This window comes from Paroedura picta, chromosome 18, assembly GCF_049243985.1.
Source record: "Paroedura picta isolate Pp20150507F chromosome 18, Ppicta_v3.0, whole genome shotgun sequence".
Classification (NCBI taxonomy): domain Eukaryota; kingdom Metazoa; phylum Chordata; class Lepidosauria; order Squamata; family Gekkonidae; genus Paroedura; species Paroedura picta.
In genome coordinates, this window is record NC_135386.1 from 11,779,327 (window position 1) to 11,801,720 (window position 22,394).

Here is a 22,394-nt window from a genome sequence, read left to right on the forward strand (position 1 = left end):
TGTTGTTTTTAGTTCTGCACATAGCAAGTTTTTTGCTCTCCCCCTCCCCTAGAGTTGACTGCGATTTTTCAGCGTGGTATCTAAAACTAGCTTTGCAATTATTTTCTTTTACGATAGTGCTTTATTCATGCATAAATGTTAGTGTGTTTTGGCCTCCTCCCGAGCCCCTGTGACAACCCTTTTTCTGCTTGCAGTCCCTCACCCATCAATGGCAGCTGAAGGCACCTGCTGCTGATTCTCTGCCTCCTCAGTCAGCGAATACATGAACGTGCAATTTGGTTGAGTCTCCCTGGCACCTGAGCCAAGTGTATTGCCATGTAAATGAGGAGGATTACTTCTCTGGTATGTATGGTGTTTCCTGCTACAGCCTTCCCTGAGACTACAAAACTGTAGCTTCTATGTAGAATTGTAGCAGAGGGGGCGGAGGGGGCATTGTTTGACAGTTTATCAAGCTGACAAAGCAGAGTGGTCTTCCCTGTGCCACCTTGCATGGGATCTGCAACTATCTGAAATGCCGGTTCCATCTTGCAGGAAAATAAGGAAGCAGAGTTGCTTTACACTATTGGTGGAGGTTCCCATTTTGGGCTGACTAGTGATTTTAAAAAAGTTTACAGGGGAGGGGATGGTTTAGCAGGGGCTTTAACATGGGGACCTGTGGTCTGCTGTGGTCCATCCTGCCCACTCTCTATTAGGAACACTATACCTCAGAGGGGGAAAGGTGGTAGTTTGGACATTCAAAAGCCTGTGTATTCCCATGGGTATTTCTTGTTCTAAAGTCTCCATGTCCATGAACTACAATTTTCATGAGGCCCTGCCAGCAGCATGTGCCAGAGTGGTGACACTGCATCACAATGGAGGAAGTTTCCCGTTTCAAATGCATAATTGATGCAAAACAAAAACAAAACAAAAAAAAACAACGCAGTATCAGAGCACATGTATAAATGGGAATGTTTGACATTTTTTTTTTAAAAGAATGATTTACTGACTGCAGTGAAAACCGGTACATACATAATAGCCCCAGTTCAGGGTCAGGGCTGAAAATAACCTGGCCCTGGTTGAGGCCAGACATACTTCTTTTGGGCCAGGGATCACTAATTTATTTGAGCTGGATGATATCAATGTCCTTTGGGGAGGCATAGTCTGTCCTCCAATTGCCCATCCCTGAAACTCACAGGACAGAGATTTCTCCAGAGACTAAGTAGATGGCCGCTTCTGAGGGTAGGCAATATTGATGTACCTTTCTACATGAGGTATGAGTAGGTCATTGAATCGTTGCTAACCAGCCTTCAAACCCTCACTGGTGCCTTTAATGATGGCATTTCCCTTCTTCCCTGTGGCACTAATATATTTCTCACACCACTCTTGCGTGCTTCACACATAGTTTCAAAAGAATTGCCCAAATACTTCTAACCTCACATTGCCCTCCACAGAAGCAGCCAGGCACTTCCCTACCCTGCTGTGATCCAGCTCCAACTGAGAGGCCCCTCCCCAAAGAACATTTGCATTTCATTTGAATGCTATTTGCATTGGTTTTCTATGCCAGGGAGAGAATTTTGGTTGAAAAGTACAAACATATTGCCAATCCAAGGAAAATGGACCCAACTCTCACCTGTGCCTTTCTTGCAGGTGAATGGGAGGTGATAGTTGCAGGGCACGTCATTCCACTCGCCTTTCTCATGCCAAATCATTACCACACAATCTTCTCCAGTTGCAAAGAAGTTATCGGGCTGGTTGGGTCTCCAGTTCTCATATTGCTGGTATGGAGAAAGGAGGAGATGAAAATTGAGAGGGAGAGAGCAGTGCCTGCCCACAAACTCTTCAAGTGGTTTCATATACTGCTACATCCATGGGTTCAGGGACCAGAACACTGGGGATTCCTTTCAGCTCTTTATTGTGACCCCAGCATGATGGCACAAAAAAGGCAAAAACTGAACCAAAACTCTAGCTGATATACCTGCACAAACAAAGGGAACTTCCCACCAGTGTGTCAGTTTCTATTTAAACTGATTGGATCCTGCAGTCAGGACCTAGCCGCGCATTGGCTGACACAACTGCAGAGTTCTGATCCGGCCTTGGACCTCAAGCTCGGTCCTCGGCAGGTTTACAGACACAACGCATATTTCCTTCTTCAAGCCTAGGGGTGGGAGGGCTTTCAGAATGCATGGAGAAAAATAGCCTGGACCACTTCTAACACAGAAGCAAGCGAGGCATGACATGATGGGGTAGGTCTACAACCAGGAAATCTTTCTTCTTTGAAAAAGGCTTATAACCGTTGGGGGGGGAGTGAATCTGGGCTGTCTTCCATTTTCCTGATGCCAGCCACACCCTCAAAAGCCGTGTTTGTGCTTCAGGGGGAAATAAACAGATTGCAGATGGTCCCTGCACATTTCCTCCCATGAAGCAAATAATATCTCTGTAAGGAAGAGGATGGCTTAAATAGTAAAAATGGCAGACAGGGAAATAGAAGAAGAGTTGGGTTAGAATAGAAGAAGAAGAGTTGGGTTGTTATATCCCACTTTTCATTTTTCTATTTGTTTGTTTGTTTATTTATTTCCTACCACTCCCGAGACCAGCTTGTGGCAGGTTATAAACTGTCCCTGCTAAAAACACCTTAAAACAATACAAGGGACATAAAAGTCATACAATAGAAACCAAAACAAAACAAAACATGGCAGTAGTATTCATTCTCCCTTCCCCCCAAGTAACATCTAATAAAGGGAGTTGGAAGACATGGCCCAGTGCTGCCTAACACCAGGGGGGGCCCAATCAGATCTCACAATCACCTTCCCTTCCTCTCCCCACAACCAATACCCTGTGAGTTAGGTGAGGCTGAGAGAGCTCTGACAGGACTGCTCTGTGAGAACAGAACTATCAGAACTGTGACTAGCCCAAGGTCACCCAGCTGGCTGCATGTGGAGGAGTGGGAAATTAAACCTGGCTCACCTCCATACCTAACACATATCACCTTTTCTAAATTTTGATGGGCTTTTTCAAGGGCTTGGTTCAATGCATTCCCATCAGCACTGCTAAGTGGAAGACTGCATTGTGTGCCTATAGAGCACGGGTAGTCAACCTGTAGTCCTCCAGATGTCAATGGACTTCAATTCCCATGAGCCCCTGCCAGCGTTTTCTGGAAGGGGCTCATGGAAACTGTAGTCCATGAACATCTGGAGGACCACAGGTTGACTACCCCTGCTATAGAGGACTGACTATGCCCTTGCAATTCAGGTGCAACTGATTCGATTACCCACCTTATATCATCAGAAAGGCCAAAGCTGAGAGTGAGCTAAGATTGGCCAGGGAAGCCCATTGTAACAAGAAAAGATTTTTCAGTTATGTGAGGAGCAAACGTAAAGTAAAGGAGGCAATAGGCCCACTGTTGGGTACGGATGGATAAACTCTAACGGAAGATGCAGAGAAAGCAGAAAGGCTTAGTACATCTGTTTTTTCCCACAGGTCAAAGTGTTTAGGCAGGTTAACATGGATAGAGAGGTTGTCGAGAGGCATTTAGCTGCACTGGAGGAGTTCAAATCCCCTGGTCCGGATGAAATGCACCCGAGAATACTCAAAGAACTTTCCGGAGAACTTGCACAGAGCCCTTGTCCATCATCTTCGGAACCTCTTTAAGGACTGGAGATGTCCCAGAGGACTGGAAGAGAGCAAACGTTATTCCGATCTTCAAAAAAGGGAGGAAGGATGACCCGGGAAACTACAGACCAGTGAGTCTCTGTTGTGGGGAAGATAATGGAGCAGATATTAAAGGGAGCGATCTGCAAACATCTGGAGGACAATTTGGTGATCCAAGGAAGTCAGCATGGATTTGTCTCCAACAGGTCCTGCCAGACCAACCTGGTTTCGTTTTGTGACCAAGTAACAGGTTTGCTGGATCGGGGAAATTCGGTTGATGTCATTTCCTTGGATTTTAGTAAAGCTTTTGACAAGGTTCCCTATGATGTTCTGATGGATAAGTTGAAGGACTGCAATTTGGATTTTCAGATAGTTATGTGGATAGGGAATTGGTTAGAGAACCGCACTCAAAGAGTTGTTGTCAGTGGTGTTTCATCAGACTGGAGAGAGGTGAGTAGCGGAGTACCTCAGGGCTCGGTGCTCGGCCTGGTACTTTTTAACATATTTATAAATGATCTAGATGAGGGGGTGGAGGGACTACTCATCAAGTTTGCAGATGACACCAAATTGGGAGGACTGGTAAATACCACAGAAGATAGAGACAGAGTTCAACGATATCTGAACACAATGGAAAAATGGGCAAATGAGAACAAGATGCAATTTAATAAAGATAAGTGTAAAGTTCTGCATCTGGGTCAGAAAAATGAAAAGCATGCCCTACTGGATGGGGGATACGCTTCTCGGTAACACTGTGTGTGAACGAGACCTTGGGGTACTTGTGGATTGTAAACTAAACATGAGCAGGCAGTGTGATGCAGCGGTAAAAAAGGATGTATCAACAGGGGCATCACATCAAAATCACAAGATGTCATAGTCCCATTGTATACGGCACTGGTCAGACCACACCTGGAGTACTGTGTGCAGTTCTGGAGGCCTCACTTCAAGAAGGACGTCAATAAAATTGAAAGGGTACAGAGGAGAGCGACGAAGATGATCTGGGGCCAAGGGCCCAAGCCCTATGAAGATAGGTTGAGGGACTTGGGAATGTTCAGCCTGGAGAAAAGGAGGTTGAGAGGGGACATGATAGCCCTCTTTAAGTATTTGAAAGGTTGTCACTTGGAGGAGGGCAGGATGCTGTTTCTGCTGGCTGCAGAGGAGAGGACACGCAGTAATGGGTTTAAACTTCAAGTACAACGATATAGGCTAGATATCAGGAAAAAGTTTTTCACAGTCAGAGTAGTTCAGCAGTGGAATAGGCTGCCTAAGGAGGTGGTGAGCGCCCCCTCACTGGAAGTCTTCAAGCAAAGGTTGGATACACACTTTTCTTGGGTGCTTTAGGATGCTTAGGGCTAATCCTGCGTTGAGCAGGGGGTTGGACTAGATGGCCTGTATGGCCCCTTCCAACTCTATGATTCTATGATTCTATGATTCTATGATTCTATGCTGTGACTTTTATAGGGTTGCCACAGCCTGATGTGAGCCGCCATGTGATTGGCATAGCCCTTTAAAAAATAAAAATAAATTCTGATCACGGATTTCCCACATCACATATATTTCAGCCCTAAAATGAGAGGGGGTTTGTTGTGTGACTCTGGCTTGGCTATCGCTCTCAACACTGTCTTTTCGGTGGTAGCCTGATGTCACAGAACATAACTTACCAGGGAGTGTCCATCAGACCACCGGAAGTCATGTTCGACAGCCCTGTCACTGAGGCCAATCCATTGGTAGTCCTGCGCATTGTCTGGAAAGCAGAGTGTGCGAGAGAAGAGAAAGATTAAATTTGCAGGTAGTATGTTTTGTCATAGGAAATATTTTCTTTGTGAGAAATCCCCCCCCCAAAAACAATCAGGTTATTTTAAAAAAGATTTATTTCCCCCCTAGAAATTACTCAAACCTAGCACCTGCTCTGATTGGCAGAAACTTTGCAGGCAGAGAAGGGTCTTTCCCAACACCTGGCTTGTGAGCTTCTTTAAATGGACATGCAACAGACTCAATCTGTGACCTCCTGTGGGCAGATGTTGATGACCTGTAGATCCTACACTCACTGTTGCAGCACTCTGAGCTACTTGTTTTGGGTGCAAATGATTTGTATTCAGACTGGCCACCACACTTGGACTCTTTCAACCGGTGCTAGATTGATAGCGAACCCTGCCTGACATCCGAGGTGAACTTGAGTGTATTGGTATGAGAACCCCGGCGTAATACAGAGTCCAGCCATCAGACTCACTGTTCACAAACTCCTGTTCCTCCGGAGTGATGATGCTGCTCAGGTGGGACTGATGTTCACGGCACAGGTTTTCCGCATCCACCCAGGTGTGTCTCTCTTCAAAATACTTGTAGCAGTTGCCTTGGAATTTGGCCCAGCCCACTTCACATTCTGCCAGATCTAGAAATATTACACACAAAAAAAGAGCCTGTAGAAATGCAGAAGCCAAGATCAGGATTAGCAGCTACCCGATATGCAGAGAATGGCAGCTGGAGTGTCTGTGGCATGGTGCGTGGTCCTAGGCTGATACCCCTAGTCTGTATTATTATTATTATTATTATTATTATTATTATTATTATTATTATTATTATTATTATTATTATTATTATTATTACTATTACTATTACTATTACTATTACTATTACTATTACTATTACTATTACTATTACTATTATTATTATTCAATTTATTCATTGTCACTCTCTGACAGGCTCATGGCAGGTATCAATAGTCTTAAAACCCATTAAAACGCCCACTAAAAGACTTTAAATGCTCCCAAAATGGTGGAAAAATATCCCACTCACACCCCCACTAGCTTTGCGACGAAAAATGGAGGAAGAACAATGTACACGTCAAACCCTGGGGGGGGGGAGCTAAGATCTACCTCGCCGACCCCAGCCTCAACCATAGACCTGGCGGAAGAGCTCCGTTTTACAGGCCCTGCGGAACGTTGACAAATCCCGCAGGGCCTGCAGCTCACTTGGGAGTTCATTCCACCAGGTGGGGGCCAGGACAGAAAAGGCCCTGGTCCTGGTCGAGGCTAGGCGCGCTTCCCTAGGGCCGTGAACGACCAATAGATTCGTAGATGAATCACTGCATTAAACGTGTCACGCTTTCCCAAAAGACACCGTGACGGTCAATGTACACAGAATAGTTTAGAGTAATGGGCAGCTGGAATTTGCTTGTCTACTAAGGAGATTAATTATTTTGTAGCTGGGAAATAGGATTTAATAAGGTGTAAGGTTATTTCTTGAACATGTTGGGGAAAAACACCATTAAAATAGAAAACCTGGGCTGAATCTGCACAGAGTTTTTATTCCAATCCCAGGATGATTCAATCCCTGCCATCCACACTGAATGCGATTTCCATTTTGACTGTGGGCGATTAAAATATTTCATCTGCAACAAGCATGATTGACCGTACCTTTTCCCCGTGATATCCTGGAGTAGATATAACCCTTGATATTTGAAAAATTGGCACGAATAAAGGTGCAGCGTTCTGCTTGTCCCGAACTAACTTGCTGATTTGAGCCCCCAACACTGTAGAAAAGTCCTGATTGGCCAGGGCATCAGTTCAAAGGCTTCCTCGTTCCCATGTTGCAAGGCTTCTCTTAAAGGGGAAGCCCTAACTTCTCTTGGCAGTAGCTCCAGAAGATTTGCCTCTTGGATTTATTCCCCCTCTTCTGCTGTCTCTAATCATCTCTCTCTCTGCCCCCCATTCAAGAAAAGAAAGAAAGAACCTCCTGCTGCACTTGGCTCCCCAACCCCTATCTGAGCTTCTAATCACGAGCAGAACACTTTTCTGTTTCAATGGGGGGGGGGGATAGAGGAAGACCCGAGTTCAAATCAATCTGAATTCAGCAGGATCCACAATGGAATAAACAAAGTAAGCACAGAATCAGCCCTAGACAAATAATGTCCTCTGTCTCTATCACTTTAGTTTCCTTAATTCCTATGTAATTAAGCTTCCCTTCTCATTAGCAGAATCATAGAATAATAGAGTTGGAACTCCTGGGTCATCTAGTCCAGTGGTCCCTAACCTTTTTATCACGGGGGACTGTGGTACAGCTCAAAATCCCATTTTCCTTCCTTCCTTCCTTCCTTCCTTCCTTCCTTCCTTCCTTCCTTCCTTCCTTCCTTCCTTCCTTCCTTCCTTCCTTCCTTCCTTCCTTCATACTCTAGCTTCCCATCCCGCAATTTAATTTTCTTTCCCTTCCTTCCTGTTGTGTTGCTTTCCCTTCCTTTATGTTCTCTATCATTGTTCCTTTCTCTCACCTTCCCCTTGTTTCCTTAGAAAAACCTCCAATGGGTAGGTTTGCATTTGGGGGATGGGGTGGGAAGAGCAATACAGAACAGTGGAAGCCCAGTGTTGAGTAGCTGTATAGTAAATAAAGAAATCATAGGACAAATTTAGAGTTCAGGGGTTCCTTTAAAACCAACAAAGTTTTATTTTGCCCACAAAAGCTCACCCCTTGAATAAAACTTTGTTGGTCTTAAAGGTGCCTGATAGGACTCTAAATTTGTTCTGCTGCTTCAGACCAACACAGCAACCCACTTGAATCTATCTTAAAGAAATCAAAGAACAGGCCAAGATCACTATTGTGTAATAATGGAGAAAATGGGGAACACGGGCAATATTTCTGGTATTGTACTAGCGTCCTACCTGGACGCAAAGCACCTAGCCACAGTGATCCATGTGACGGTCACCTCTAGGCTGGACTTCTGCAACTCGCTCTATGCAGGCCTACCCTTATCCTTGATCTGGAAACTACAATTGGTGCAGAATGCTGCGGCCAGGATTTTCACGAAAACATCATGGAGATCCCACATCTGGCCAGCACTCCAACAACTTGGCTGGCTCCCAGTTGGTAATCACCTTCAAGGCCATATGCGGTTTGGGCCCAGTGTATTTGAGAGACCACCTCCCTGCCTATACCTACTTCCGACTGGCTGCGGATCCCTGGCCCCAGAGAAGCGTGTCGGACTTCAACAAGGGCCAGAGCCTTCTTGGTCCTGGCCCCCACCTGGTGGAATGAGCTCCCTGAGGAGATCAGAGCCCTGCCCGAACTTCCACAGTTCCGCAGGGCCTGCAAGAGGGAGCTCTTCCACCAGGCATTCGCTTGAGGCCGACCTACTCAGAACACCTGCTGGTCCCCCCAGATGCCCCCCCATGACTCTCCCAAAGTTAATGTTAATTGTTATTATATTATAAATGTGGTTTGGTAGTCTTTTGATGCTTTACTGAAAGTTGTTTTGATGTTACAGTCTGTATAACATTCCATGTAAGTTATATAATGTTCAATGTAAACCGCCCAGACCTGCAAAGAAAAGGGCGGTATAGAAATATAAACAAGCAAATAAACAAAATTGTCAACTTAGGCTGTCAAGATGTGGGGTCATCTCTCATCTCAATCCATGAAACCTTTGGCTAGTAATTCTTTCTTGGTATAGCCTACCTCACAGGACTGTTGTAAAGAAACTAATCGGCTCACCTCATCCATGCATACCACCTCAGAGGAAGGCTGGGATGTAAAGGTAATGAATGGATACCTTAAATGTTAGAAATAATTACATAAGAGAAATGAGGATGATACTAGTGCTGGAATCGAGGGGAGAGGGCATTGTTTGTGTCTAGAAGATACTACAATGATACTAAGGGAGGCTTCTAAGGTAATTAGCTGGTAAACAAAAAAATCCCTGAGGCAAAAAATATCCCTGAGTTTGTGGGGCATTTTTCATGCATGTGAAAATTAAAAAGGATTCTTGAGTTTTAGTTTACATGTTAATGTGAATTGTTGTGTACAATACATGATATTATTTGTATTGTATGTATGTTGTAAATATACAAAGGAAAGAGAGAGAAAGAGATGGTTTACATTTAATTTCTACTAATATTTTATAGCTTTGCTTCTGTTATATTTTTAATGCATCCATTTGTCAGTGAATAGGCTCTTGCTTTGCCGAAGGATATTTTTATTGCATTTTGGAGAACTACTCAAGGAGTTGGAGCGTCTTGGGGCTTTCGTCAGGACAAAAAGACAGCTTAACATGTACACAAGGGACCACAAGAGTCTTAAAAAACATCAAGAACATGAAAGGCCTATAAAATTATGAATGATGTGGAAAAACTGGATAGAGAGCTCAGTGCCAAGATTTTGAGAGTCACTCAGTGAAAGGGACTGGTCAAAGATGAACAAAAGAAAGCACGTCTTCATACAGTGTACTATTGGAATCCCCAGCCAAAATATATGTTGATGATGGTCAGCCGCTGGTTTAGATCGTTTTCAAAGAAGATCAGAAAACTGCACGGAGGGAATTGGTGTAGCAACATCCATTTGCTATGACAGTGGCATGGAACCTCATCTTCAGAGAGTTCATCTCCTAATACCAGTTGTGGGACAGGGGGGCACAGCAGTGTGTGTGGGTGGGTGGGTGGAGAGATGTGGCCTGCTTGCAAGGTTCTCAAAGACGGGTGGGTAGACTGATGCTGGAAACAGAATGATAGGCTAGATCAGGGGTAGTCAAACTGTGGCCCTCCAGATGTCCATGGAGAGCCTCTTGTGGCGCAGAGTGGTAAGGCAGCAGACATGTAGTCTGAAAACTCTGCCCAGGAGGCTGGGAGTTCAATCCCAGCAGCCGGCTCAAGGCTGACTCAGCCTTCCATCCTTCCGAGGTCGGTAAAATGAGTACCCAGCTTGCTGGGGGGTAAACGGTAGTGACTGAGGAAGGCACTGGCAAACCACCCCGTATTGAGTCTGCCATGAAAACGCTGGAGGGCGTCACCCCAAGGGTCAGGCATGACTTGGTGCTTGCACAGGGGATACCGTTACCTTTAGATGTCCATGGACTACAATTCCCATGAGCCCCTGCCAGCATTCGTTGAGCAGGGGGTTGGACTAGATGGCCTGTATGGCCATTCCAACTATGATTCTGTGATTCTGGTTGTAGTCCATGGACATCTGGAGGGCCACAGTTTGACTACGCCTGGGCTAGATGGATCTGTGGCATGGGGGCTCTTTCTTTGTTCTGACACTCGGTGGGAGTTCCTTGAGCTTGCTCTAAAAAGCAGTTGTGCTTTGGCAGACAATACCACCAGTAGGCCTAGATACACTGGCCTTCCCCTGGTGTGTTGGTATCAAGATGTTTTTTTTCTTCTCATTATCGATGGGAGTTTATTTCAAATCTAAAAGATGCACTTAGAGCAAAAATGTGCCGAGATAAACTAGCTGATTGCCATATCAAAGATAAATGCAGGTTAGTAATCAGAGGGAGCAGCATATTTTCCGGTGCAATGCATTTTACCGGGAGGCAGGGCCAGAGAGGAGCATTTAGGGCAGTTAGGTTGCTTTCCCACTCCCCAGAGAAGGGAGAAGTAGTGCAGCGGTTAGTAGAATTAGCTGAAGCCCGGTCGGTAGGCCGTACCGATGTCACAGAGGTCCCCTCCGTAGCTGGGAAGGCATAAGCATTTGAAAGTGTGGATGCCATCGACGCAGGTAGCTCCATTCAGACAGGGGCTGGAGTGGCACTCATCAAAGTCTGCAAGAAATCAAGGGCTGCCATTAGGGTGGGCAGTAACTCCGTCAAGCAGGAGAACTTGTTTCCTTGCTTGGCTGTGACTTGGAAAGGGATGCCCACTTGCATTTTAACTGCTGCTTTTACTGCTGAAGAAAAATAGGTATGAAAGTGGGAAGAGAAGAAACTGATCTGCAGACAGGCCAGCAGGCCACGGTCAAAGTTCCAGGGTTGCACGTCTGAACTATGAAGAAGAAGAACTGTTTTTTTATATGCCGCTTTTCCCTACCAGAAGGAGTCTCAAAGCAGACACCCTGAGAGGTAGGTGAGGCTGAGAGAGCCCTGATATTACTGCTTGGTCAGAACAGCTCTGTCAGTGCTGTGGAGAGCCCAAGGTCACCCAGCTGGCTGCATGTGGATGAGGAGCGGGGATTTAAACCGGGCTCGCCGGATTAGAAGCCACCCCTCTTAACCACTACACCAAGCTGGTCTTGCAAAGAGACAGAGTGTCACTCCCTGCATTTTGGGAAGGAAGCCCCCAAAGTTTAACTGTTCAAGAGCCTTCTGATATCCATCAGCTGCCCAGAACATAGAGTGATAAAGAAATGAAAAAAGTGACAGATCAAAAATTAAAAAGTGTCAATAGCATTCTTGATCATTTAAGGGGTTAGGATTATGATAGTCAGCAGGCAATGAGATAGTAAGGGGAGGGGGTGTTTTACAAAACTCTGTAGGGAAGGCAGAAAAATCCTCAACTCCCACAATTCCGCAGGGCCTGCAAAAGGGAGCTCCTCCACCAGGCATTTGCCTGAGATCGACCAAACCCAAATAACAACCACGGGGCCCCCTCAGACATCCCCTCCATGGCCTGAACCAGTCTGACCTCTCTGGGGGCGCTTAGCCAAGTTCCTGTTCCTGTTATGTTGCTGTTGATCAAGACCATTGAGATTGTGCTGATTTATAACCACTGTTGGATTGTCTGATGTTACTTTTGACTATGTTATATGATAGGTGGTTCCGTGTATCCCCCATGATGTTATATGTAAACCGCCCTGAGCCGTATGGAAGGACGGGATAAAACTCTAATAAAATAAATAAATATCTCATTCATTCCTGATGGTTAATTACCATGAGGACATGTCACTGTGTTTCATCTCTGGAAAATCCATTTCTTTTTTGAAATTATTAAAGGTAAAGGTAAAGGTATCCCCTGTGCAAGCACTGAGTCATGTCTGACCCTTGGGGTGACGCCCTCTAGCGTTTTCATGGCAGACTCAATACGGGGTGGTTTGCCAGTGCCTTCCCCAGTCATTACCGTTTACCCCCCAGCAAGCTGGGTACTCATTTTACCGACCTCGGAAGGATGGAAGGCTGAGTCAACCTTGAGCCGGCTGCTGGGATTGAACTCCCAGCCTCATGGGCAAAGCTGTCAGACGGCTGCCTTACCACTCTGCGCCACAAGAGGCTCTTTGAAATTATTAGTGTCTCCTTATTTTCTAGTCGGCCATCCTGCTTTGAGTTTTCTTTGCACCTAATGGTGGGAATAGTCTTGAAGACATACTATGTTTTTTTCTACGAAAGCTAAACAAGTCCTGATCTGAAAGTTCTGAGGAAACAAAATGCGTGTTCTTTGGAGAAATGGGTGGGGTAATGTAATCTTAATAAGAGTCAATTAATTAATAATTAATAATTAAAAGATGGATTAACTAATTAACCTTCTTGCTTGACTCATTGATCGGATGGTGGGAAAGTGTCACCAAAGCCCAGCTGATTTATGGCAACCCCACTGGGCTTTTAAGGCAAGAAATAAGTGCCATTGCCTGCCTTTGCATGGACTTCCTTCGTGGTCTCCCACATCCAAGTCCTAACCAAGGCTGACCCTGCTTAGCTTCCAGCCTGGGCATTCGGGTCAGAGCCCCTAAGTTGTTATCCAGGTAAGGACCTTAAACGCAAGTGCATAGCAACTAGAGGCCCCTAATATTCCAACGGACAGAAACAGAGGAGTACTGTAGAAGAAGAATGGCTGTTGTAATATGAGTTTGTTGATGGTCTCCTTTGGTAGTCAGGTAAGTTTATCACCTTTGCATGCCATACAATAAATAATAATAGCCTCCTCAAAGTGCCCCTGTTGCAAAATTGGTTACACATTAGGAGCATTGGGAAAATTTAACAAAGCAAATATAGCGCACTGGAAACAGCAGCACAGAGACCTGTGTGTTTAGCTACTACGAAAAGTTTACTACAATATTAGGGAAAGGGTTACATGGAAAGAAACTAATAACAATAGTCTGCCTAGGTCATCCTATCTGCTCCATCTTGCTTCTTTCTCTCTCTGCTCCTCCTCTTTATCTCTGATTCCAAGAACAAAGTTTTCCCCAAAACTCCCATCCTTGTGTAGGTGCTGAGTAGCACATGCCATTTCCAGTGTATTGATTTTCTAACTCGTTTTACAGAAACCTCACTTTAACTTACTTGCCAAACCCAACACTCCTTCTTAAGAGTTATATGCTGAAGTCATGAAGGTTCATTTTCTTGCACTGGGACTGGAGCATCCCTCTGGCAAGTGGCTTGGTGAGTATATCAGCCACCATCTCCTCCGAAGGGCGATAGCTCTCATTGCTGCATCTGTCTCACAGAATGGTACTAGACAGCGGTATGCTTGCTTCTTGATTTGATGCGTTCACTCTTGAATACAGCTATGCATGCATGATTGTCTTCAAACAAGATTACTGATTTAGACTTTCAGTAGATAGATGATCCACTCAAGTTCATTGCATCCATTGGAAGCAGTTGTTGATTTGGCAACTAGCGTTTGCCTTTGGCTAGTCTGGCTGGTCAGGCTGTTTCCCATGATAGTCAGTTTTGTTTTCACCCCAGTCAGAGTCCATGTATCCAACCAGTCTTGGGTTGTAACAAGCTGAGATCTTTAGTTTCAGGCCAGCTGTTCCTTTGAGGTATCTAGCAAGGATTCTAGTCATAAGGATTTGATGAATTTGTCCTTCTGCATAAGATCTCAACAGCTGCAGAAATGATAGGTCTAGACACTACTCAGAGAAACTTGCCTTTCTATATTGCTGATTGCTTTCAAGTAACATTCCATCTTTAAGGATGAAGTAAGCTGGTTCAAGTGGAGTACTTACATCTGTCTGTTTGTCTGTCTATCCTGCCCCTCTCCGAATGGTCTCGGGGCAGCATATATCAATGAATAAAACCATATAGCATTAAAATTAAAAAACATTAACATTAATCCTAACTCCAGTACTCCTATGGGCCTGGATGTTAAAGAGTCGAATTAATGGCCAGGCACAGAAAGGAGGCTAATGGGGGGTTCATCTGGGGGTCACATTGGGTGGTAATGGTAATCCCCGGCCTCAACCAAATGCCTGGTGGAAGAACATCATCCTAGAAGCCCTCCGGAACATAGGAACCTCCATGAGGGTTAGCACTTCTGATGGCAACTCATCCTACCAGGTTGGAGCCAGGGCTGAAAAGACCCTGGCTCTGGTTGAGGCCAAGCACATAAAGACTCTTTCATGTATAGATCAAAGTCCATAATTTCATGGTTTTGGTTCAAGAGGAAACTTCCATTCTCAGTTCTCTTAATTTATATTCATAGCTCCCAGCTGTTTCACTTCTACCTCTTTGTTCACATTCTCAGCAATTACTTGTGCATCCCCTTTGATTTGGCAACACACTATCAGATCATCCACATATGTCAGAACCTACTGTTACTGTCCATCTTTCAGTCTTGTAAATAGGCAGGACCCTTCCTTTTATTGTTGAAAATTTTTATTTTTTTTTATTTTTCAGGAGTATAGTTAATTTTTCATTCCAACTTTTGGCTGCTTGCTTAAATCCATAAATATTATTTTTAAGTTTTGCACACAAGATTCTCTTTTACTTTCTCTTGAAAACTATCTGGTTGTTCCATAGAATCATAGAATCATAGAGTTGGAAGGGGCCATACAGGCCATCGAGTCCAACCCCCTGCTCAACGCAGGATTAGCCCTAAGCATCCTAAAGCATCCAAGAAAAGTGTGTATCCAACCTTTGCTTGAAGACTTCCAGTGAGGGGGAGCTCACCACCTCCTTAGGCAGCCTATTCCACTGCTGAACGACTCTGACTGAGAAAAACTTTTTCCTGATATCTAGCCTATATCGTTGTACTTGAAGTTTAAACCCATTACTGCGTGTCCTTTCCTCTGCAGCCAGCAGAAACAGCATCCTGCCCTCCTCCAAGTGACAACCTTTCAAATACTTAAAGAGGGCTATCATGTCCCCTCTCAACCTCCTTTTCTCCAGGCTGAACATTCCCAAGTCCCTCAACCTATCTTCATAGGGCTTGGTCCCTTGGCCCCAGATCATCTTCGTCGCTCTCCTCTGTACCCTTTCAATTTTATCGATGTCCTTCTTGAAGTGAGGCCTCCAGAACTGCACACAGTACTCCAGGTGTGGTCTGACCAGTGCCGTATACAATGGGACTATGACATCTTGTGATTTTGATGTGATGCCTCTGTTGATACAGCCCAAAATGGCATTTGCCTTTTTTACCGCTGCATCACACTGCCTGCTCATGTTTAGTTTACAATCCACAAGTACCCCAAGGTCTCGTTCACACACAGTGCTACCTAGAAGCGTATCCCCCATCCAGTAGGCATGCTTTTCATTTTTCTGACCCAGATGCAGAACTTTAAACTTATCTTTATTAAATTGCATCTTGTTCTCATTTGCCCATTTTTCCATTGTGTTCAGATCTCGTAGATCTCTTTAGACAATTCTCCAGGTGTTCAACGTATTCTTCTTGATGCTGCTATCCTTAGAAAAGACCTAATGGAGGTGTACTGACAACTGGTGCAAAAGTTTCAGAAACGTCTGTCCCAGGTTTTTGTGTAAATCCTTTTACCACCAACCGTATTCTGTATTTCTCCACACTTCCATCAGGATTCTGTTTCACTTTGAATACCCATTTGCATCCAACAGCTTTTCTCCCAGGGGGTAATTTAGTAAGTGCCCATGTTTGATTGCTTTGCAAGGTTTCAAAACTCTCCCCCAGCTGTCTTTATCCATCTGTTTCTTTCATGTGCAAGCAATTCAATCATTGATTTCCAGCTTGAGGGTTCACATTTGCACACAAGGAAAACCTGTGGTGGTACCCCTTTATAGCTTCTTTGTGGCTGTGTCACAGTAGTCTCTGTCTTCTTTGTCTTCTCAGGCACAGCTTCTTCTGCCTCCCCTCCTGACTGAGGGGTCTCTTGTTAACTTTCCTGTTGACTGGCAGTCCCAACAAGAAGCCATCTGGGCATATGAGTAAAAGAGATGTCTTCAGCTTTGTGGCTGGTTTGAAGAAGAAGAAGAGTTGGTTCTTATATGCCGCTTTTCCCTACCCGAAGGAGGCTCAAAGCGGTTTAATGTCACCTTCCCATTCCTCTCTCCACAACAGACACCCTGTGAGGTGGGTGAGGCTGAGAGAGCTCTGATATCACTGCTCGGTTACAACAGTTTTATCAGTGCTGTGGCGAGCCCAAGGTCACCCAGCTGGTGCATGTGGGGGAGCGCAGAATCGAACCCGGCATGCTAGATTAGAAATCTGCACTCCTAACCACTACACCAAGTTGGCTCTCCTCAGTTTGCACTGAGGACTCTGTTTAGAAACTTGCTCTCATAAATGTGTTGCATTCTTCAACGAAAAGTGTCAGAATTCATAACTTCCTTTTTGTCCTTGAGCATATCTAACAACGATATTTAGCTCTGGGTCCAACTTTCCCCTTCTTTTCTTTGGTATAAATGGGCATATGCTTTCAAGCTAAATGTCTTCAAATGCTTTAAGCTTGGTTTTCTTCCAAACCACAATTCAGATGGTGTTTTCTAGGTAACATCAGAAGGAATTCCGTTGTGGAGATGAACTGCTGTATTGACTGCCTCTGCCCAGCAGGGGTCAGACAGACCAGTTTGTAAGATTAGGCAATTTGCCATCTCCTGGAGACTTCCATTAAGGTGCTCTGCTGAGCCACTTTGCTAGGTAGAATAAGGCACACTTGTATCAGCTCTATTCCTTTCTCCTCTAGGAATCTCTGGAACTCACTGCCAGAATAGTCTGTCTCATTTTCTGTAAGCAGGACCTCTGAAGCTTTATTGAACTTATTTTTCACATCAGCAACATAATTCTTGAATTTCTCTAATACCTGATCAGATAGACACAGCAGCCATGAAAGCAAAAATGCATTTATTTCCTCCAATTGGATCAAGAAATCTACTAAATCTGAGAAGACTTTCTACAGTAGTCTCTCATTGTGCACACCTTGCTGTTTTTTATAACTAGGAACGAGTCCCCTGAATCTTCAAGCAGATTTAATGAGCAATAAGGTTGTTAGTGTCCTGCATAGTGCAGGGGGTTGGACTAGATGACCCATGAGGTTCCTTGCAACTCTATTATTCTATGATTCGGACACATTTAGTCACTTCAGTCTTCCACTCCTGCAATGGTTTCTACACAGAATGAAGATTTCTGTTGCAGGTTCTTGTGTCATGACAGGATGCAATTAGAATGAGAGCATATATTTTGTCTTACAAAAGAGGTACTGGTTCACTAAAATGCTGCAAGTAGCAGAAACTACCAATCTTGTCTCCCAGTATTTCAGCATTGCACTCAGTATGAAAAAATGCTACATGCATCATCACAGATCAGAAACTGATTTCCCTTTTTCACTATCTTTTCAACAGGCAATAAATTCATAGAGCAAAAAGTTGAAATACTTTAGAAGTATTTCAACAAGGTCTCCTGCTGTGCTTAAGACTCCTAGTTTAACTGTCCCAATTCCTTCTATGGGCAATGGACTTCCACCTTCCTGAATCAAATTATCATTCATTTTCACAAAGCAATTTTTATCATGGCAAAAATGAAAATAAGTTCCAGAATATAAAGCTAGAAATTTTTCACTTTTAATTATTTTGTATTTGTAAGCCATCCTTATTCTGCTCTCTATTACCTTTAAACTTAAAATAAGCATTGCTGCTTATTAAAAGATTCTAGAACCAACATATGTTGAAAAATATAGCAGAGCAAATATAGTGCAATGGAAATAAAGCAGCACAGAGACATGTTTTTTTTTAGCCTCTATGAAAAGTTTACCACAGAATTAGGGAGTTCCATGGGAAGAAAATAACAACAATTATCTGCCTAGTTAATTTTACTAGCTCTATCTGCCCCATTTTGCCTCCCTGGCTTTGCTCCTTCTCTTTATTTCTGAAACTAAGAACAAAGGAAGTCTCCTTCCACAACTCTATCCCTTGTGTTCCTGCTAAGTAGAATGTACCGTCTCCAGTGTATTTATTTGCTAACTAGTTTGCTAAAACTTCAGATCAACTTTTTCGTGACTGAAGGGATGACACTTGCAACACCCAACATGAACAATGTTTTCAAGGGAGCATTTTGTATTCCTGTTGGACCCAGGCTCAGTTCTGCCGACGTAGTAGATTTCATGGGGTGGGGGAGAGTTTTTGGACTGGATCTGGCCCCTGCTTTGCTGACAATCGGCAGAAGACCTGTTTTCCTAACTCAACAAACCAGATGGAAGCCTCCCAAATAACAAGAGGATGATAATGACTGTGGAAAGACAAGACTAGAAGTGCTATAGTTGTTAGAATGGTTTTAATACTGTTTTGGCTTAGAGCATGGGTGAATCAGTGGGACAGAGGGCAGGACAAAAACATCTCTTATTCTTCTTGATATTGTGGTGGATGGGGGAGACAGGAGCTGGGGGGGGCAGGGAGGGGTCAGGAATCCCAGTTATCGGGGGACATCGGAAATATAGGGGTGAGAGAAGAAGAGTTGGTTTTATACCCCACTTTTCACTGACTCAAAGCAGCTGACAATTACCTTCCCTTCCTTTCTCCACAACAGGCACCCTGTGATTAGGTGGGGTTGAGAGAGCTTTGATGGGACTGTTCTATGAGAACAGCACTATCAGGGCTGTGACAAACCCATGGTCACTCAGCTGACTTGCCAGATTAGAAGTCACCCCTCTTAACCACTACACCACACTGAAGGAAAGTAGAGAGAAAGGGCCCAAGATATGGTTATGTTTGAACCCAGACACTGATGTTATATAGAACACTGATGTCAATTAATATTAAGACCTCAGTTCTGCAATTGTATTTTGCAGAGCACAAAGCAGAGCTGGCATGCATGATTGAAATCTGGGTGAAGGAGGTCAAGACTGTCCCTCTGAATGAACAGACATGAGGTCAGTGGTGGGCTTGAAATCCAGGTCTGGAAGGCTTTTGCATACAGGGCACTCTCAGCCCTAATGATCCCAGGACTTGAGTGTCTGAGATAAGGCACAATCAAGAACCTGGCTATCTGGCTGGTGTACTGTCTGCCTAATGCACTGGTAGATAGCCTGCCGGGTCTCCTGAGGGCTTGGCCTTGCAGTACCCAGGGTTTTGTCCCGTGGGACTTCAATATCCATGCAGATGAACCTTCCTCTAGTCAGAACCCGGACCTGGTGTTGTCTGTGGTGACTTTAGGATTCTTGCAGTTTGTTGCTGGCCCCACTACCAAGCGGGTCACACTCAGGATTTGATCTTTGGTGCCGGGATTGAGCTGGATTTGTTAGCAGTGAACTCAGTTCCATAATCAGATCACTCTGCCTGGTGTCCCACCCCCTCCCTGTATAGGCAGAGGGCACATTTATTGCCACCTGTGGAGACTTATGGGTCCAGTTGGTTTCCTGGATGCTTTGGGATACCCAGTAACCCCCAACGATTAATTAAATGACTTATTCAGCAGTTGGCATTACCATGTTGGCAGCCATTGATGAGATCGTCCCCCTGATGCCAACTCTGTTGTGAACAAAGAAATGGCAGTTGAGATGGCTACAGCACATTTGGAGGAAGACCCACAACAAAGTGGTAAGAATATCTTATAGGAGGCCTATGAGATGGCAGTAAAAGCTGCCAAGAGAGATTTCTATGCAACTTCCATTGCACCCACCAGCTCCTACTCAGCACAATTATTAAGGTTAGTTCGCTCTCTTACTGCCCTTGTGGAAGGGTGCTCAAATAATTGTCTATTGTCCACAAGCTGTGGTGCTTTTGTGAGCTACTTTGTGGATAGAATCTTGTTTCTCCACTGTGACCTCTTCTCAGCGGTTGATACAATAAGTGAACTGGAGGCCCCTTGGCTATCCTCAGGTGACAGTTTTGATAACTTCAGGGGACTTTCACAAACAGATGGGGATAGGTTGCTAGTTTGATGAGGCTGACCACTTGCCCCCTTGACCCCTGGCTCCTGAAAGGGGGATTTGAAGGCCTCTCAGATATATAATAAACCTGTCTCTGTCCTCAGGGACTTTCCCAGGGAGGCTGAAGGAGGCAGTGGTTCAACTAATGAGGAATCCATCCCTTGATCCACAGGTCCCTGACAGCTACTGCCCCATCTGGCATCTGGTATTTTTGGGGAAGTTTGTTGAGCAGGCGGCTGAAGGCCAGTTAAAGGTTACATAACCGGTCGTTCTTGGGACTGCAAAGTCAATGAAGATGAGATAGGCAGAAAAATAGTTTTGCTGAAACAAATCATTATCTAATTGACTCATGGCTGAGTATTTTTCAACATCATTCTTTCTCTAAGGAGCGTGGAAAGGCTCAGCCTCTCTTATCTCACAGGCTTGCTGTAAAGGTAAAATGGGGAACAGAGCTGAGTCATGTACACAGTGTAAAGCTCCTTCCAGGACATGTGGGGTAACAATAAACAATAATTAACAAGCATTTTGGGGGACAGCTGAGAGCTTTGGTGTTCTGGGGTTCTAAGTGGGTTTTAAAATGAAAGATGCGGGGATATATATTACAAGGAAGAAGACCAAGGACGTGGTTTTATATTTGGTGATCTGGGACTTTTCCTGTCAGACTGGAAAAAAAATTATTTTGTGGGTTTTTTGTAATGATCATGGCACTTCCTTTGGAGCTATTTTTATTCACATTAAATAGGTTTCTTGGTTTGGGACAGAAAATGGAGAAAGTTTGTCTTGTGGCTTTTTCATGGTTGGAATTCATTTCAATAAAATCTGTGTAGAAATACATCACTGGGGCATTTCCTCCTGATGCAAATATCTTCTAAGATGCTATAAACATCTCTGGGGTTCAGCAAGTCCATTTAGCCCAGCTTCATTACAGTCCGCTTCCAAACCCTTTTGCCTGTTTGTAAAGACATGTTGAAGAGGGGCCAACTTGTTTATTGCTGCTTTAGAGGCAAGAACTAGGAGCAAGGAATTCAAATGATGGGAAACGTGGTTCCACTTAAATATCAGAAAGCATTTTCCGATGGTGAAGGCAACAACTAGATGGACTATGGTGCCTCGGAGGGTGGTGGTCTGTAGTCAGCCCTGTTTGACTTTTTCCTGAAGCACTGGAGGAGAGGAAATTGTTTGGTTTTGGGTCTTATGGAAAACTAGGGGCAAAGCCCGTTGCACCAGGAATGCACGGGACGCTAGGACGCAGGCGTGCATTGTATCCTTCCTGGGTGCTGGCCCTCCTCCCCCTGCTTGGTCGAGATCCAGCAGGGTGCAGTGGTTAAAGAGTAGCAGACTCTAACCTGAAGGGCCACCTCTGATTTCCCCACTCGCCCTATATGTGCAGGCAGCTGGGTCACCAGCCAGTTGGGGCCTGGAGAGCTTCAAGAATAATCTCCATGTGTTGGTTCCTCGGGCGAAAACAGTTGGAATGAGGAAGGAAATGAACACCGAAGAAAGAAAGGAGGAGGAAATAAAGGAGAGAGAAAAGGACAGAAGATAGAAAAAAGGGAGGAGGGGGGGGGAAGGGAGGAAGGAAGGAAGGAAAGAAGAAAGAAAGAGAAGGGACGGGAGAATGAGAAAGGAAGGAAGGAAGGAGGGGGAAAGGAAGGAAGGGAAGGAAGGAAGAGAAAGGGGGAGGGAGGGAGGGAGGGAGGATGGAAGACTCTCCCCTGCCTGCTCACTTGTTAGGATATGTGGAGGAGCACCCCAAGGCCATCATGGGCCATATGGGACCTTTTGGTGGTCTTTTCCAGAACCCTGGACCCAGATGGGCTGCAGAGAGGTCTCTGCAGGCTTCCACGAGTCCTGTTTTGCTGGCAGGGGGCGTTTCTGGGGTTCCCCCCGCCCTGGACCTGGACAGATCACATAGAGGCCTCTGCAGGCACCCATGGGCCCTGTCAGGGGCATTTCCGGGGCCTTCCTGGCCCCCCAAACCAGACAGGCCACACAGAGGCCTCTGCAGCCCCCCCCCTGTGGGCCCC

General features: G+C 44.9%; 1 protein-coding gene and 1 long non-coding RNA gene across 3 annotated transcripts in view; one reads left to right on the plus strand and one right to left on the minus strand.

Annotated features, from left to right (window-relative positions):
* ACAN (aggrecan) overlaps positions 1 to 22,394 on the minus strand; it is a 111,674-nt gene that overhangs the window by 10,394 nt on the left and 78,886 nt on the right. The window contains exons 14-17 of one of the 2 annotated variants that reach the window (XM_077317666.1): positions 11,036 to 11,149; positions 5,855 to 6,013; positions 5,286 to 5,368; positions 1,610 to 1,754 (exon numbers count right to left, since the gene is read on the minus strand). In XM_077317666.1, the coding sequence (XP_077173781.1) occupies positions 1,610 to 1,754; positions 5,286 to 5,368; positions 5,855 to 6,013; positions 11,036 to 11,149 (501 nt within the window). The remainder of the gene's footprint in view (positions 1 to 1,609; positions 1,755 to 5,285; positions 5,369 to 5,854; positions 6,014 to 11,035; positions 11,150 to 22,394) is intronic. The other variant, XM_077317667.1, reaches the window with a different exon arrangement.
* On the plus strand, positions 187 to 20,766 carry LOC143827781 (uncharacterized). The gene is made up of 4 exons (XR_013227407.1): positions 187 to 342; positions 19,288 to 19,368; positions 19,914 to 20,035; positions 20,540 to 20,766. It is a non-coding gene; the product is annotated as an uncharacterized LOC143827781 (long non-coding RNA).